Raw genomic sequence first — 16,357 nt, forward strand, 5'->3', positions numbered from 1 at the left:
AGCCCCCCCCCCCCCCCCCCCCCCCCCCCCCCCCCCCCCCCCCCCCCCCCCCCCCCCCCCCCCCCCCCCCCCCCCCCCCCCCCCCCCCGCAGGGTGATGTTGATGGAAAGGGCAATTGCTATCTTCACACAGCAACGCTGAACCAGCCCATTCCGACCGCTCACAACCATCACATACGTGACAAGCGGAAGAAATAGACAGTGTGATTTTAGAGGCGTTCCAAATGTTGCGTGTAAAAACATGTATGATTCAGGACCTAGTATAGAGTCAATGAACGCCCTTCCAAATGGTAGAGTCGGAACGTTCCTCCCTCACATCCTACCCAACCTTGCAACCTTCCATCTTCTTGTGCCTGCGCTTTCCCAACGCACACGTGCAGAGTCTGTTTACACTGCGAGCGCAGCAAGAGCATCGTCATTAGAGCCAAACCTAGGTCTTTATAAACAGCTCATCCCCCCTCCTCCCACTATCTTTCTCCCACCTCACTTTCGAATCAACTCTTCACATCTCTCGTCCTGTTTCCTACTCTTATGAAGTCCTGCAACCCTTCTTGGTCTACCTTCTTGGTCTACCTCAACCTCTTTTGATCGACCATCCACCGCCCTCGCTTCTCATCGAACTTCAGAAGTGCTGCGTTTGCAGGCAATCATCATCACCAGTTCAACAGCTCCATCGGACGTTCTCAACCCAGCAGACCCACCCTCTTCACTCTCGACCGCCTATCTCCTGCCTCCTCGGCGTCCTCGAGTACCCACAACAATGCGTCGACTGAGCAGAAGATACATGCTGGGGTTGCTCGGGTTCTGAGGTGGAGGATACAAGGGCAAATTGCAAAGGTAGGGTCGGCCTTCCCAGTGGTCCCAGTCCACATTGCTGAAAATCGAAAACGCACTGCGGTGCGCGGAGAGGTTGGATGGTGGGTATGTTTACCCCCTCCCCTTGCTGACGAGAACTTAGATACTACAGCAGAGTGGACGCAAGGATAGGGAAGGCGGGCTTTTTACATTGCACACAGCTTTTTCACCACCCTACCAGTCAAGTGTGGTTCACACGCAGGCTGACACGAAAAAAAATGTGTGCAGGTTCGTTCCGCGGTTCTCACAGCTCGTTTCGTTCTTATCCGGTTCCGAACCACGGTTTGCTCGGCTCACCTGCAATACTTGTCCGCGAAAGTCGACGCGCCGCGCGTCTGAGTCCCCATTTCCTCTACCTTCGCTGGTACCGAGCCCAGTCCCGACGCTCATACGCTCGTTTCGTCTTCGGGTGAGCCAGTGTTCTTGGTACAACTGGCAGGCTGAGCTTTGGTGTTGGACTTCGGGTTCGCGGACGATTTGCGGTAAGGGTTGGCAGCAGTGTGTAGAAGAACCAAGAATAAACGTTTGTCTCATCCACGATTCTTGCAACGCGTTCCAATCAACAATGGGTGAATTCCAGTTATCTTGTGGTTTCGCAACCCAGTGCTTTGCAACGTTTGTCTCCTCTTCGATAGACTGATGTATCGCTCGTAATGATGAAATATGCCCGTGCGAAGACTACCGAAGTTTGTACACAATTCTTGAGCGCCTTTGAGACTGCCCATAGCCTATGTACGGATAGACTGATCGAGAGCAGAGGCTATCGAGGCCAGGTGCAACGGAAGGAACGCAGGAGTTTTAGATGCCATTAGTCTACTGATAGGTGGAACCAGACACGAGGAATGTGCATTTTCACTTGAATCTAATCTTTTCCAAGACTACGAGATCAGATCAAGCATCTCTATGACCATCGTGTTCCTCCAACTCTCGCCTCTTGCGTATATGCTCGCCGTAGATACCCCAGAAACAAGCGAAGATGCCCAATATGCTCGATGTGAGAGTGACATAGTACGCTGTGCGGTAACACGAGAGACCCAGCTCACATCCACGTTGACCATCTGGCTCAACTACTGAGTTGGAGTCATAGACCGCACCGTAAAAGAGATTGAAGACGTTTCCACTGACGACGGGTGCCAGAGTCATGAAGCCCCAGTTGACGGCGAAGCCATCTGGACCAAACGCATCAACCACGAGCGCTGGGAAGACACCAAATAGAACGCCATACGCGAGTCCGGAGAGTCCGGACACAGCCCACAGGTAGTGGGGATCCTCAACACGAATGGCGGCGACTTGAGCCAAAGCAAAGATGGTGGCAGAGATGGCAGCACACCAAAAGCGTGAGTGATGTAGTCGCTTAACAATAAGATCGGAACCAATGCCTGAAGATAAACGTCCTAAGAAGGAACAGAGCGAGATTATGGACACATGCCATAGCTGACGGTCGGCGACAAAGGCGTTCTTGACGGAGTCGTCCCAGTGTTTCCAGAGGGCCTGAACGTCGTGACCGATATTGCTGCACTGGTCAGTGATGGCCACGATGAATATCTGGAGTATACATACTTGATTGTCATCAAACCAACTCCAGATAGGAGACCCATGAGCACCCATAATTGCCAGAATTCCGGTTTGTTCAGAAGTGCCAAACCAGTGATATCTACACATGAGTGAGCCGACTTTTTGCTTGCTGCATCGTCGTCATTGTCGATGATGTCGCCAGGGCCAGACGAGAGAAGTGACGAGGTCTCGGTTGAGGGACGGTCCTGTTCTTCTTCGGCTGCTAGAAGTGGTTGGCAGGTGACAAGGGGAAGACAGGGGTGGAAAGAAAGCAGCGCTTACTAATTTCTTGCTGTGGAAGAGCAGATGATTTGTACTTGGAGCCGTTGGATCTCGTATTGTGGAGGACATTGGAGTTGCGTCGCGTACGTTCGCTGGTGGGTAGCACAGCATAGCCGGTGCCAGCTTTGTGGTCGACGACGATGAGGAAGGGTATCGATACCAGAACGAGTAGGGAGGTTGCAAGAGAAAGCATCATGAGCAGCCCGGAGGTATTACCTGGGAATGCTATGCCGGCGATGAGAGTGTAGAAGAAGGCGCTCAATCCAAAAGCAGCCAATGGGCAAGCAGTGGCCGATCCACGATGAGTAGGCCAGTTGAGTGTCGCTGTGATTGTTAGCATAGACCCAACATGAGGTGATGAGGGTATTACCCGTCTTCAAGGCAGCCTGGAAGGCAGCACAGCTGCCCACACCGCTGAAAAAGGAACACAAGGATATCAGGCCAACGCTCATGTAGCCTGGACCTCCATCATATGCTGGCGACAGTTAGACAACAATCTGGCGAGCAGGTACTAGGTATTCTACCGAGCTTGATCGGATAGTAGCCAACAAAGAGCGCGAACATGCCGATAATCGCAGCAAGTCGCGGGCTCTTTCTATCCGTTATGATGCCCATGGGTATGCCAGAAGCATACATGCCCAGGTTGGCGGCCGTTCCCTATCATTGTCAGACGACATTCGTGTTCAGGAGGTACGTAGGATGGCATACGACGACATTACTCTGGGTCGCAGAGAGTTGGAGCTTATCGGCGAACTGCGGTGCCCATGCTGAGTAGGCATACTGGGGTCTGTTAGCATCCCACTCGAGATGTATGACGGAGACGTACATTTGTACCACAAGCAAGCGCGATTGCGGTGGCAGCAACGACGGATATAATGCGCGTCTTCTTGTGGGTGGGAGGCTGCTCTTCGGCGACCATGTTGGTCAGTGTGAATGAGGTGTTATTGCAGTGCGCTGATCATCGAGTGCGGGAGATATCGAGTTGCGCAATCGCGGACTGGAACTGATATCGGCACTTGCTAAGCCGAGGAACTAATAGCGCAGGTAAAGATATGCAAAAGAAGCAAGCAAAGAATGAAGGACGCGAAAGGAGTCTATAGTGCGAAGCAAACAAGAAGTCAGGCGAACCCCAAGACACTAGACGGATGTTTGTCGAGTGAATGGAGAGTCGAAGTGAAGCATGGCCGTTGCAGCTGATCGGAGATAAGATGGCCAAGGCGTGACTTGGCGGCAGGAGCCGCGACACAAGCGCATGCGCAGGAACGTCACCGGCCTCATCCTCGTGCCTCCAGCTTCTCCACAACACCACCCCGGCGACTCACGGCATCTCAACCATGGGCGCATTACTATCCGTCCCCTTCCTGGCTATGCCCGCCATGGGCACCGTACGTTGACACGCTCCGTCGCGACTGCGCGCCGCTAACATGGCCAGGTTTGGAGCGTTGCCGCCTCCTGCTGTGGCGCCGCGACTTGCAGCGCCGTCATGGGCTCTTGCGGAGGAAAATGCGGTAACAGGTAGCATCACAAGCGATGATAGATACATTCAGAGGTACTGACTGCGCGCAGCATCGCCACCCGTATCGCATACGCGCTCATCCTCCTCATCAACTCGATTGTCTCATGGATCATGCTCACCGACTGGGCCATGAAGAAGCTTGCCCACCTCACGCTGGATTACGTCGACATCAAGTGCCACGGCGAACAATGCTACGGATACGTTGCAGTGCAGCGCATCAACTTCGCCCTCGGTTTCTTCCACGTCCTCATGGCGCTTATGCTCATCGGAGTACGGTCTTCCAAGGACGGTCGCGCCACCATACAGAACGGCTTCTGGGCTCCCAAGATCATGGGCTGGATCGGCATGATTGTCCTGACCTTCTTCATTCCGAACTCGTTCTTCATCGTCTGGGGCAACTACTTCGCCATGGTCGGCGCGTGTCTGTTCCTGCTCATCGGTCTCATCCTGCTCGTGGATCTGGCGCACAACTGGGCCGAGTACTGCCAGGAGAAGATCGAAACCACCGAGTCGCGCGTCTGGACAGGCATGCTCGTGGGTAGTGCCATGTCCATGTATCTAGCGTCAATCGCCATGACCATTGTCATGTACATCTTCTTTGCAAAGAGTGGATGCGGCATGAACCAGGCAGCCATTACCGTAAGTTGACTTCTGGACATATGCTGAAACTAGCTAACTCAGTCAGATCAACTTGATTCTGCTCCTGATTTCATCCGTCGCCTCGATCCACCCCGCAGTACAGGACGTAAACCCCCGAGCTGGTCTCGCCCAATCCGCCATCGTAGCCGTTTACTGCACTTACCTCACTCTGTCTGCCGTGGGCATGGAACCCGACGACCATCAATGCAACCCCCTCATTCGCGCCCGTGGAACTCGTAAGGCGACCATCATCATCGGCGCCATTGTCACATTTGTCACAGTTGCCTACACCACCACCCGCGCAGCAACATACGGCCTCGCTCTGGGCGCCCAAGGCAATCCTCACGGAAACGGCTACGCTCAGGTTGGCACCGAAGACTACGAACATGGCCTGGTCACACAGCAACCCGAGTCCCGTCGCGACATGCGCCAAGCTGCCCTACGCGCCGCCGTAGAGTCTGGCTCTCTCCCCGCCTCTGCACTCGACGACTCTGACAGCGAGGACGAAGACGATGAGCCCTCCAGCAAGAAGAACCCGCGCGATGACGAGCGCAACGCGACGCAGTACAACTACACCCTCTTCCACATCATCTTCTTCCTCAGCACAACATGGGTTGCCACTCTCCTCACTACAAACTTTGACGAGAAGGATGTATCCGGTAGCTTCGTTCCTGTCGGCCGGACGTACTGGGCCAGTTGGGCAAAGATTATCAGCGCATGGGTGTGCTACGGCATTTACACATGGACACTGGTTGCTCCTCTCGTGCTGCCAGATCGATTTGACTACTGATAGCACAGTAGACGATTAGATCACGGCATACTTTAGTTTGTCTTTGTACAACATGTGTTAGGATTGTATTATTATCTAGTACTATGTATGGTTTCGCTCCGCCCACGTGTCGCGAGTTTAGTACGAACAGCATCCCACGTTTTGACCTTAATGAAGTATTTTGTTTGTTTCCTCGATCCATGTTATCCTCCTCAAATGGCCATGTGGTGATGTCTGGGAATCTTGGGAGCGTAGCCGCCAATCCATGTCTCCCCATTGTCCACATGATTGGGGTGTGGGCATCTTCCCTCATTGATCTTCTACAAAGTGCAGGTGTGAGCAATTCCCATGTTCGGCATATCATGCTCATATTTGGCCGGACTGTGTGTTCTGACTCGCCCACCTCGTTCATGCGCTATTGTCGATTGCCCCGCTCAGCTCCGCGTGGCTATATGCACAGCCCGTAGCTGTGATTGGAATCGTATGTGCACTGAATAAGACGCTCATAGTCGGCGCTTGTGTGGGTGTCCCTGGTAAGACGAATGAGAATTCGATAGACCACATTCTCCAAAAAGAATGCGAGTCTTCCCCCCTCAGCCAGTATCAACAGGTACCTTGGGTTTGTTCTTTGATCCAGGGGGTCTTCCCAATCGTGGACGGCAGGTGGGTATCTGCTGCCTCAGCTTTTTATGACGGTGAGGGTCCTTCGGTGGCTTCGGTGGTTTCTCTATCACCACAGGCTCATCGCCCGCTCTACGCTTAGTCTTCGATCCTGGAGGCCTTCCCATGGTATGACCTTCGGTAGGCTTCTTTAAGGCGCCTGAGATTTGGCCTCCGCGTGGACGAGGCGCTTTCTCGGAAAACATTTTCAGGGGCCGACCGATTTTGGGCGCAACGACTGGAGTGGCCTTCTTCTTGTCCTTTGCAGAACCCTTGGAACGCCCTTCTGGTGGCTCTTCCACTTCAACGACAGGGGCGGGTACATACACAATGTTGGCTGGGATCTGGCGCATGAGCTTGAGGGTTTCCTGGTCGAGGTTGTCCCTGTCTGGAAAGATGGGCGATCCCATCCAGGTTAATTGTATGTCTTTCATCGTTCCCGAAGTTTTGAACTTGTCCTGACTCTTCTTTGATACCTTCGTGTCCTCTTCTAATCCCTCCTCAGGGTCTTCCAGTAAGGCCCGCGGGGTATGCCTCACCGTGACACTTACTCCTTGCAGCCCTCTCTCAGTTGCCGCCCGGTTCCAAACAAATTGCTCCACTAATCCCTCCCGCGATATGAGTATGAAGCCCATAGGGCACGAACTGTTCGCTATAGCTTTCATCACCCCCGTCGTGGCTTTTTTTGTTGTTACCAATAGCCCCAAGACATCCTTGTTGCGCCAATGCGGTGGTACACCCTGAAAGGATCCTTCGAGTTCGCGGATATGTTTCGGGTTGACACTGTTACTCCTTGCCTTGCATTGTACGATGACGGGCATGGGTTCTCTGAGAGGTCCCAGCACCCAGTGTCCAATCAAGTCTATGCCCGCATCCCCCATACGGCCTATACGTAAGAGAGAGAAGCCTAGGCGCATGAGCGCCTGCGCCGACATGTACTCATAGATAGTACCGATAGCGAGAGTTGAGGTCAAATTCAGATTGGTTTCCTTCGCATATTCGAGGAACGAAGTAAGCGAATCGTGATACAGAGAGCCGGGCGAAAGTCTCAGTTTGGGTAGATCAATTGGCGCAGCATTGCGCGCTGAAGTGGTCGCGATTCGGCGTGGGACGCGGAGCGGAGTAGTTCGGGGGAGCCGTGCGAGGAACGAGGTTTGTGGGAGCCATAGTGGGCGGAGGGAAGGTCGCATCACGGTATCCTGAGATAGCGCTTGGGATATGACATATTTACACGAGAATTGACGCGACCTAGAGTGGATGTGGGTGTCGGGCGTCGAGTGGGGTGAATTGGAGGAAAGAGCATTCGCGTATAATTTGGGCCCTGGATATGGCGGTGACGCGCTAGGCTAGCCCAGCCGGCGCATTCTACAACTCGAACGCGATACTTGTCTGTAGCATACACACTCAGATCAAGCACGCCAAACCTGCAGCTTGGAACCCCAGTTTCATATCTACTCGTTGGAAGCTACAAGATTTCACACATACAACATATCCACCTGCCACCATGGGCGACATCCTCACCCAAATCCAAGATGAACTGGACATGGTACCACCCTCCAACCAACACACGACCCCTCCTCCTAACAAACCCAGCTCCTGAACCAAATGTCCGCCGCCCTCCGTCAAATCCGCGAAAACGCGCCACCAAGCGTCCCCGAAGGCCAACAACCCCTCGAAACCTTTGCCCAACTAGAAGCACGAAACGCCGCTGAGAACACACAACAAGGCATTGCCCAAGATCCCTCACAACAACCAATCGCGGCCCCGCCCAAACCCTCCCCAGAGCAGTTTCAAGCAGATCTGAAAGAAATGGCACAGGATATTACGCTGAAGGAGCAGCAGATTGAGAGGTTGATCGCGCATCTACCGGGTTTGAACTGGAGCGAGAGGGAGCAGGTGGATAGGATGAAGGAGTTAGAGAGGCAGTTGGAGGATCTGGAGGGGGAGAGGGTAAAGGCGGTCAAGGATAAAGATGTTTTGATGAAGATGGTTGAAGATAAGATAACGGGCGTAGGGAGGGTCAGATGAGGTTATAATGCGGCTGAAGTAGGCGCTTTTAGGACTGCGATCGTGTACGTGTCACATCGGTACCTCACACTACGTCGCATACATCGTCCGATTTCTCAAGGATATATCATCACGAAAGCCGTCCGACCGCTTTCTAGCTGTTGCAGTGCCGCCAGTCTGTCTGCCGTTGCGGCAACACGGATTACGTTGAATATTCAAGAAGCACGCGGTTCTGCACCACTATGGTGATACTTGCAGCTGTGTCGAGCTCAGCACTTTGCTATCACATGCTCCTCCCGCGGAGAGACTGATCACCGCGCACCAGGATGGCAGCACTCTGAAGGGCCTTTCAAGGCAAGGAGTAGGCCGTGCCACTCAATAGATCACAATTTACTGATGGTCGAGTTGGAGGTTGAAGTATCCACATTTTGAAGGTATCGTAATCTCATCTCATTTAGACTGATCATCTCGCCAGTTCAATGCACGTTAAAGTCATCGGCAAGTATCATCTTCATCTCTCACACCAACTTATTAGTGGTGGAACAACCGGATGTGCTGCTCAACAAAGGTGATGCCCAGCTTCTCAGCAGTCTCGAAGACGGCGCCATCATTCTGGCTTCCTGTAGGCGCAGCAATGTACTTGGCACCACTTCGGTGCGCCCTGAAGACGTTGTCGATGAAGGGGAAGAAGGCATCGGAGCTGACGGCGACGCTCTCCATCTTGGAGAGCCACTCCTTGCGCTCATCGGCGGTGAAAGGCTGGGGTACCTCTTCGAAGTTGGCCTCGAAATCGTCGCGCTCGATGCCTGACTCGGGGACGAGACCAGAGCACAGGAGGTCGATGGCGTTGGATTTTGAGGGGCGCTTGGTGCCCTTCTTGAACTTGAGGTTTAGCGTCTTTGAGTGGAAGCGCATCCACCAGTTGTCGGCTTTGTCACCAGCCAGGCGAGTGCAGTGAATGCGTGCTATACAGGGATTAGTGGTTGCTCACCATACTGAATCTGTCAAACTTACATTGCTGACCAGCTCCGAGACCGACGATCTGGCCATTGAGGGCGTAGCAAACACTGTTGGACTGGGTGTACTTGAGCGCAATGGTGGCGACAGTCAAGTCGCGCTGGGCAGGCTCCGGAAGAGCTCCAGAGTTCTTGGGCACAATCACGGTGTTGAAAGTATCGGCAGGAACGATCTTGGCGTCATTGCGGTGCTGCTTGAGGGTGATGCCGAATACGGTCCTGGTCTCCTCGGGGCCTGGGACGTAGTCAGGGTCCATCTGAAGGACCAGGTACTTTCCACCCTTCTTCTTCTTGAGGATGTCCAGAGCTTCGGCGGTGTAGCCGGGTGCAATGACACCGTCGGAGACCTCGCGGCTGATGATCTTCGCAGTCTGGACATCGACCTCAGCGGACAGGGCAATCATGTCGCCGAAACTTGACATCCTGTCAGCACCACGCGCCCTAGCGTAGGCCTGTGCCAAACCCGACTTCTCAATGCCCTCAATGTCGTCGACCATGTATACCTTGCGCTCCACCTCACTGAGGGGGACTCCGATAGCCGCGCCCGCAGGCGAAACGTGCTTGAAGCTGGCTGCAGCTGGGTAGTTGAGCGCCTTGGTCAGCTCCTGCACCAGAGGCCATGCGTTGAGCGCATCGAGCAGGTTGATGTATCCGGGAGAGCCGCAGAGCACCTTGAAAGGCAGAGACTTTTCCGGCATCGAGACGGTCGCGGGCTTTTGGTGGGGGTTTGCGCCGTATCGGAGGGTAAGGAACTGGTCGCCGTCGCCTGCGTACTTCTTCCTGAAGAACTCGGAGATGGCGGTGTCGTATGACGAGGTCTGCTCGAAAGCCTTCAACGCGTAGCGCTGTCTGCTGTTCTCTGAGACCTCGCCGTCCTTCTTGAGTTCGGTAAGGAGGTCATGGTAATCGTTGGGGTCGCTGATGATGGTGACGCGTGCGTGGTTCTTCGCGGCGGCTCTAAGTAGGGTGACACCTCCGATATCGATCTCCTCTACGGCCTCTGGGATGGTAACGTTGATGCGCGCGACGGTCTCGGAGAAGGGGTACAGGTTGCATACGACAAAGTCGATCTTGTCGATGCTGTTGGCGGAGAGGTCTGAGTCGTCCGAGTCGAGGTTGCGCGCGAGAATGCCTCCGTGCACGGCGGGGTGGAGCGTCTTGACGCGTCCACCGAGCATCTCAGGCGCCTTGGTGATGGCAGAGACATCTTCTACGGGGAAGTTGGCCTGGCGGATCATCTTGGCCGTGCCGCCCGAGGCCAGCAGTCGGACACCGCATTCGTGCAGTCCCTTGGCCAGGTCAAGAAGACCGGTCTTGTCATAAACTGACAGAATCGCTGTCGCAAAGAGTTAGGAATAATCCATGGGTACTGGAAGCGTGTGTTTACCTGTCTTTTGGCCTCCCATGTTGACTATGATTTGAATATTCAGTCGTCAATGGAAGAGAGGCAGTCAATCGAAGCAGAGAGATCTGGGGTACAAAACAATGGCGCACGACACACTGTGGAGTTTTTTTGGCGTCGCGGGGCTCACAAGTGACCTCATTTGCCTGCCCCTCCATGGCTTTAGCCCGATTGGCCAGAGCTCGTCTCCGCTACGCGACTGCGAGACGCAAACTCCAGATGACTACGGCTCGTATCCTTTGGATATACACGTAGCTCCCGCTGTGCATCGCCTAACTCCCTATATTCATGTGTCGTACCGATCATGGCGTCTACTCACCGCTCGTCAGCTCCTCTACGCAGAGTTGAGCGATGCAGCCAATCGCCACGGCCATATCAATTATCGCGCCTCGGTTCTCCGTTGCGATACGCATATATCAGCCGCTGAATCTCTCAAGAATCACATCCGCCGCCATTTAGACCTCATCGCGGCGCGCGTTTCTTTTTTGTGTCACTTGCATGCACATCAGTACCCGCGACAAGTCACCACCCTCTCCAACTTGCCGTGGGGCTCCCGACCCATCCATCTTCAAACGCGTACTTCCGTTTCCAACGCATTGAGATCCCGTAGACATCATGACAACGCATAGTAGTACCGAAGACCTCGTCAGCCATCTCCAGTCCATTCTGCTGGAGCTCAACGCGAACCCCTATCCTGATGTCGCGTGTCCGCCAAACCTACCTAAACGCGCCTCTGTAGCCCTCATCCTTCGTATACAACCAAACTACTCGCATTGGCCTGACAGCTCCGACAGCCCTTTGCCGCCTCGACGCAGACGATCATCTGTCGCACAGCCCCATTCCGAATTCGACTTTGAGTCGTCACTAAGCGCCTTCTTCTCACAAGAATGGGTCAAGCACGGAGACCCCGAGCTACTCTTCATAAAGCGAGCCGCACGAATCGGTGACAAGTGGAACGGACATGTTGCGTTGCCAGGTGGGAAGAGGGATCCAGAGGATGAGGACGACCAGGCAGCAGCAGCTAGAGAAGCGCTCGAAGAGGTTGGCATCGATCTGAGCCCTGACAATGCGATCGCTGTCGGCAATCTACCGCAGCGCATCGTCACAACGAGCTGGGGCAAAGTACCGTACGTCGTCACCCTCCACAGCACTACAACTTAGAATTGCATCATGGATACTTTAATCTCAAACCTAGGCTGACCACAAGCAGACTCATGGTACTATGCCCGTACATCTACCTCCTGACCTCTCCCGCCTACCCACAGCAACGCCTGCAGCCCACCGAAGTCGCCTCCTCACACTGGGTCCCCATTCGCGCCCTTCTCTCCCCAGCCCTCCGTACACACGAATACGCCGATGTCTCGGCACGTCTCGCCAAGTCTGAACTGGGCATCAAGCGCTGGTTCCTACAAGCCATGCTGAGCAAGATGATGTTTGCTGCCATACAACTCGTACCAGCCAACTCGACGCATTGCGCAACCATCCCCGACTTCATACCCGTCGAAGCAGCGCCACAGAGTATCACAAATACGATCAGAGAAGCATTGGCAGGTCCCGAGGGAAGATCGAAGGACCGTAGACCACCATTGCTGCTATGGGGTTTGACATTGGGCGTCGTAAGCGACTTCCTTGAACACATGCCTCCACACAACGCACTAGAACTATGGACGTATCCTACGTTTACCAACTGGGACGTAAGGTTCGTCATGTGGGCCATGTCATACCGGTTCCGGAAGCAGAAGTCTTTGGAAATGAGCACAGCTGCGTCGAGCGTGACAACGACGAACAGTCAGGATGCAACAGGGCTGCCCACCCAGGACTTCCCAGGTATTGGCAGTGAAGCGCTTGGGTCTTTGGAGGAAGAGAAGCCGGGTGAGGTCGGCATAGCTGGCTTGGGTGTAGGAAGAGGGTGGGGACAAAGCGGGAGAGCGAAGATGATGGCGAGAGGCGCTGCGGTCAATTCCATGTTGGAGGGCTACTATCCGCTTGTCAGGAGGGCGGTTGCCACGGCACTTGTTGGGCGGATCAGTGTTGTGGCTTTGGTTGCGTTCTTGGCTTGGAGGAAGTTGGATGTTATATCGCTAAGAGCACGATTGTAGGCTTCGTGCTTGAGTCTGGTTACTGGTAAGAGCAGCTTCCGACGATGCCATTGGAACTGTCATCAGTGAATCCATGTCAGGCTTTGAATACCACATCTGTATATGCGCAACGGAATAAACACTCCTAAGATCGACGTATCCTTCTCGTTCATCTATGCTGTACGTGATAGCTACTAGCGGACGAGCTGGTCTGCTCCAGTGTTGCTATTTTCCGATTCAGTAGTGACCCCATCAATACAATGACGACTTCATGAAGGGCCTGGTCAGGCCGAAGATTGGAACGTCGTGCTTCAAGGCCGTAGGGTCTCATGCGAAGATCTGCTGAGATTTGCTTGCACAGCACAGTCCCTACCTGCCCTTACGACATACCCTGTAAAGACCCCAATACAACATCCTCGCACTTCGCATCATACTTCTCCGGTCTCGCAAACGAGACCTCCGCTCGATTCCCAACAGCAATCTCACCCCAACTCTTCTTCTCCGGATCAAAGACCGGCCAGCCCAGCTTCGTCAGTCCTTCCTTCGGGTCCTCAGTAAACGCCGCAACAGCGCGCTGCACAAGCCTGACAGTGTCTTTCTGTGCCTGCGTTTGAGGGAGGCCACTGGCATCCGCAGAGCCACCGAAAATCATGTTCAGTTCAGTCCCGTGATACGCACCAGATGTAGGATACAGACGGGTATTGTTCCAGTCGCCGTAGTATCGGTAGACCCATGTGGGTACACCAGCATCGATGCGTGCATTAGCTTCATGGGAAACGGGGCAGACGAAGGACTCAAGGAGGAACTGGTCACCCTGCGCCTTCGTCACATTTCTACCTTGGGCAAAAGCTGGGATGACATAGTAGCTTTGTTCGTGGTCGTTGTGGCCGTGGAAATAAGGCAGTTTAGCGAAGTCGCCGGCTGCTGAGCGGGAGAGGTAGTCGGCGAAGATGGTTTCGTTGTCGACCAGGGGGTAGAAAGGCGGTGTTGAACGGACGGGACTGCCGCCTGGGCTGGGAGCGATCTTTGCTGCGGCTTCTGACAGGACTTCCCAGGTTTGACGGCGCATGCAGGATAGTGTGTCGTTTGATGAGCCGCAGCCTACTAGGTTGACGATGTCAACCCAGTTGGATCGTTGCTTTTCTGGGGTGTTCATAGGGAAGCTGAATGCGTTTCCTGATGTGGACATGAGACCGTGGACGATAGGGTTCTCCTTGTACGCATAGGACCACCAGTCCACAGCTGCACCGCCGGAAGATTGACCGGATATGACGATTTTCTTCGCGTCTCCGCCAAATGCTGCGATGTTCTTCTGGAGCCATTCCACTGCGAGACGCTGGTCCCGCAATCCTAGGTTGGTTTCTGCATCAGGGGCACCAGGGAAGCCAAAGACATTGAGGCGGTAGTTGACTGAAACGACGACGATGTCCTCGTTGTTTGCGAGGTATTGGCCATTGGCAAAGGGCGTGTTGGTATAGCCACCAGCGAAGCCTGTTCAAGTAAGACAAGTGGACGTTGGGGATGGGAGGACAAATGATGACCTACGTCCTCCATGAAAGAAAACATAGACAGGTTTCTTCGCCTTAGCAGACTTAATGCTTGGCTTCGACCAGATGTTCAAGGTAAGACAGTCCTCACTTGTGGGCATTCCAGCACCACCAGCAAACTGAAATAAGGGTTCAAATCAGTACCTATTGGCAGGTGTGGGTAGTGTTGCATATCAATGGTAACGTACTTGGAACGGTTAGCACAGTTATAGATAGAGTATAGGGTACTTCGTGTGTGTCAAGATGCACGAACTCGCGAGCTGTCGCTACGGCGTCTTGCACTGATATGCCCTCTGTTTCTGGGATTTCGTACCGGAGTCAAGGACAGTCAATGCTTGAGGAGTAAATCCAGGAAATTCGGGCCAGCTAGGAGGTTGTTGTGGGCAGCCACTGTGCATAACATCAGCCTAATAATACATGCGGCATCAATACCAGACGCCTACTATCCCTGTTCTGATCGTCAACACATTTGCATCCTATGGGCTGGTAACGCCAAATAAATGCTTACAAAATTGGCAGCAATATAATCATCCTGGCCTTTGTATTTCTGAGGCGCAGCGAATCGTAAAGCACCAAGTGGTGGCTGCGCAAATGGGATGCCCAGATACTCCCAGACCCCGTTGACTTTGGGTGAACGATGGCCTGTGATCTGCCCGTTCTCCGTCTTCGCGTGCTCGTAGGAGAATGTCTTCGGCGCAGCCAGAGACAACTCAATGGCACATAGCCACAATGATAGGGTTACAAGACTATGCATCTTGATCTAATCACTCCTTACAAGAGCAGCGATTGTCGACAGAGAGGTGCGGCTGAAAATTGGTGTCCGTAGGATTGTGTGCTCTTTGAGATGCAGGAGGCAATAAGAACGCTGGTCGCAACCTTAGATTCGATTGCTGCCGTGCGCGAATATAGTTGGAAATGCCTTCGATGTCCTTATGTCCGAACTACCCTGCAGGACAGCTCGTACAACTACGCCGCATACAAGGTTCCTTGACGCCTTTCCTCAAACGGGAGGCCGACGCGTGAAGGATTGTCGCTTATGTGTTTCCCGGGGTCGGAGGAACACTGATCGGTTCACCCGACCCGAAGATCACCACATTCGATAATGTCTCTCCACTGATAGCGATATGAGCTGTTGTTACAGCCAGTGAAGTTGGGTCCATGACATAGAGACGTGAAAAGGCAAAGTGGGCTCCACGGCACAAGCATTTGGTTGCAGACCGAAGGATGAGAACAAAGCATTCAGATAATGACCTTGTCCGCTCGAGGCTTCGACTTAGTTGTGTCTTTCGCACAGAGCAATTTGTCGAGCGATACGGACTTCCATACGAGATGACGTTCAATATGGGTTTCCCATTAGATGGTGAAGCCAACCAAGGATGGAAGCTGTACTTGACATCTCTTGTAATGATCATTGTCGCTGGCCTCACGGTCGTTGCCAGAATTGTCGTTCGACTTCGAGGAGATGTGGCATTACGCGCTGACGACTACGCGATCGTAGCGTCTTTGGTAAGTCCAGTGTATGCTCGCTGGTGTTCTGACTAAGACGTATTAGCTATTCTCCATATCGATGTCGGCCTTTGTTCATATATCTGTTGGGTACGGCTATGGCAAACACAAGGCTGATCTTTCGATCGAAGAGTTGCGGACGTGCCTCAAGTTTTTCTGGTTCGCGCAGACACCATACAAAGTCGTGATGTGCCTGAACAAAATCTCCGTTATCCTGTTGTACAAGCGCATTTTCAGTTCAAGCATGCTCATCTCACGCCACTTCCGTTGGATGTATTATTGCGCGCTTTCCATCGTTGTCGCGTCTGGGATTGCCACTGTTTTCGCGACTATCTTCCAATGCGTCCCAATCCAGCGATCCTGGGATAAGGATATCGAAGGAAACTGCATCGACAGCTCGGAATTTTGGGTCGCAAACGCCGCGATCAATATTACGACAGATGTGATCGTATTGGCACTGCCCATCCGGGAAATCTCGGGACTACGGCTCAAATCCCAAGAGATGATTCTCCTATACAGCATATTCT

The 16,357-nt window shown here is 53.5% G+C and overlaps 7 protein-coding genes across 7 annotated transcripts; 3 read left to right on the top strand and 4 right to left on the bottom strand.

The window, feature by feature from the left end:
- Positions 1 to 1,745: 1,745 nt before the first annotated feature.
- On the bottom strand, positions 1,746 to 3,609 carry J4E86_004165 (uncharacterized protein; the record flags this gene model as incomplete). Its single annotated transcript, XM_051444709.1, has 7 exons — positions 1,746 to 2,367; positions 2,415 to 2,631; positions 2,691 to 3,014; positions 3,061 to 3,165; positions 3,215 to 3,347; positions 3,399 to 3,470; positions 3,517 to 3,609. 7 exons carry the CDS (start codon positions 3,607 to 3,609, stop codon positions 1,746 to 1,748), a joined length of 1,566 nt encoding a protein of 521 aa, XP_051304334.1.
- A 415-nt stretch (positions 3,610 to 4,024) lies between these two features.
- On the top strand, positions 4,025 to 5,635 carry J4E86_004166 (uncharacterized protein; the record flags this gene model as incomplete). Its single annotated transcript, XM_051444710.1, has 4 exons — positions 4,025 to 4,075; positions 4,123 to 4,205; positions 4,257 to 4,845; positions 4,892 to 5,635. 4 exons carry the CDS (start codon positions 4,025 to 4,027, stop codon positions 5,633 to 5,635), a joined length of 1,467 nt encoding a protein of 488 aa, XP_051304335.1.
- A 572-nt stretch (positions 5,636 to 6,207) lies between these two features.
- Positions 6,208 to 7,441, bottom strand: J4E86_004167 (uncharacterized protein; the record flags this gene model as incomplete). Its single annotated transcript, XM_051444711.1, has 2 exons — positions 6,208 to 7,358; positions 7,387 to 7,441. 2 exons carry the CDS (start codon positions 7,439 to 7,441, stop codon positions 6,208 to 6,210), a joined length of 1,206 nt encoding a protein of 401 aa, XP_051304336.1.
- Positions 7,442 to 7,778: 337 nt separating this feature from the next.
- J4E86_004168 (uncharacterized protein) lies at positions 7,779 to 8,302 on the top strand (the record flags this gene model as incomplete). Its single annotated transcript, XM_051444712.1, has 2 exons — positions 7,779 to 7,820; positions 7,868 to 8,302. The coding sequence occupies 2 exons, from the start codon at positions 7,779 to 7,781 to the stop codon at positions 8,300 to 8,302; spliced, it is 477 nt and encodes a 158-aa protein (XP_051304337.1).
- A 510-nt stretch (positions 8,303 to 8,812) lies between these two features.
- Positions 8,813 to 10,703, bottom strand: ADE17 (bifunctional phosphoribosylaminoimidazolecarboxamide formyltransferase/IMP cyclohydrolase; the record flags this gene model as incomplete). Its single annotated transcript, XM_051444713.1, has 3 exons — positions 8,813 to 9,246; positions 9,296 to 10,633; positions 10,685 to 10,703. The coding sequence occupies 3 exons, from the start codon at positions 10,701 to 10,703 to the stop codon at positions 8,813 to 8,815; spliced, it is 1,791 nt and encodes a 596-aa protein (XP_051304338.1).
- Positions 10,704 to 11,314: 611 nt separating this feature from the next.
- Positions 11,315 to 12,798, top strand: J4E86_004170 (uncharacterized protein; the record flags this gene model as incomplete). The annotated part of the gene is made up of 2 exons (XM_051444714.1): positions 11,315 to 11,826; positions 11,910 to 12,798. 2 exons carry the CDS (start codon positions 11,315 to 11,317, stop codon positions 12,796 to 12,798), a joined length of 1,401 nt encoding a protein of 466 aa, XP_051304339.1.
- A 358-nt stretch (positions 12,799 to 13,156) lies between these two features.
- Positions 13,157 to 15,078, bottom strand: J4E86_004171 (uncharacterized protein; the record flags this gene model as incomplete). The annotated part of the gene is made up of 3 exons (XM_051444715.1): positions 13,157 to 14,268; positions 14,323 to 14,443; positions 14,833 to 15,078. The coding sequence occupies 3 exons, from the start codon at positions 15,076 to 15,078 to the stop codon at positions 13,157 to 13,159; spliced, it is 1,479 nt and encodes a 492-aa protein (XP_051304340.1).
- Positions 15,079 to 16,357: the final 1,279 nt, after the last annotated feature.

The sequence above is a fragment of the Alternaria arbusti genome (assembly GCF_024043155.1).
Source record: "Alternaria arbusti strain BMP 1465 chromosome Unknown scaffold_4, whole genome shotgun sequence".
Classification (NCBI taxonomy): Eukaryota; Fungi; Ascomycota; class Dothideomycetes; order Pleosporales; family Pleosporaceae; genus Alternaria; species Alternaria arbusti.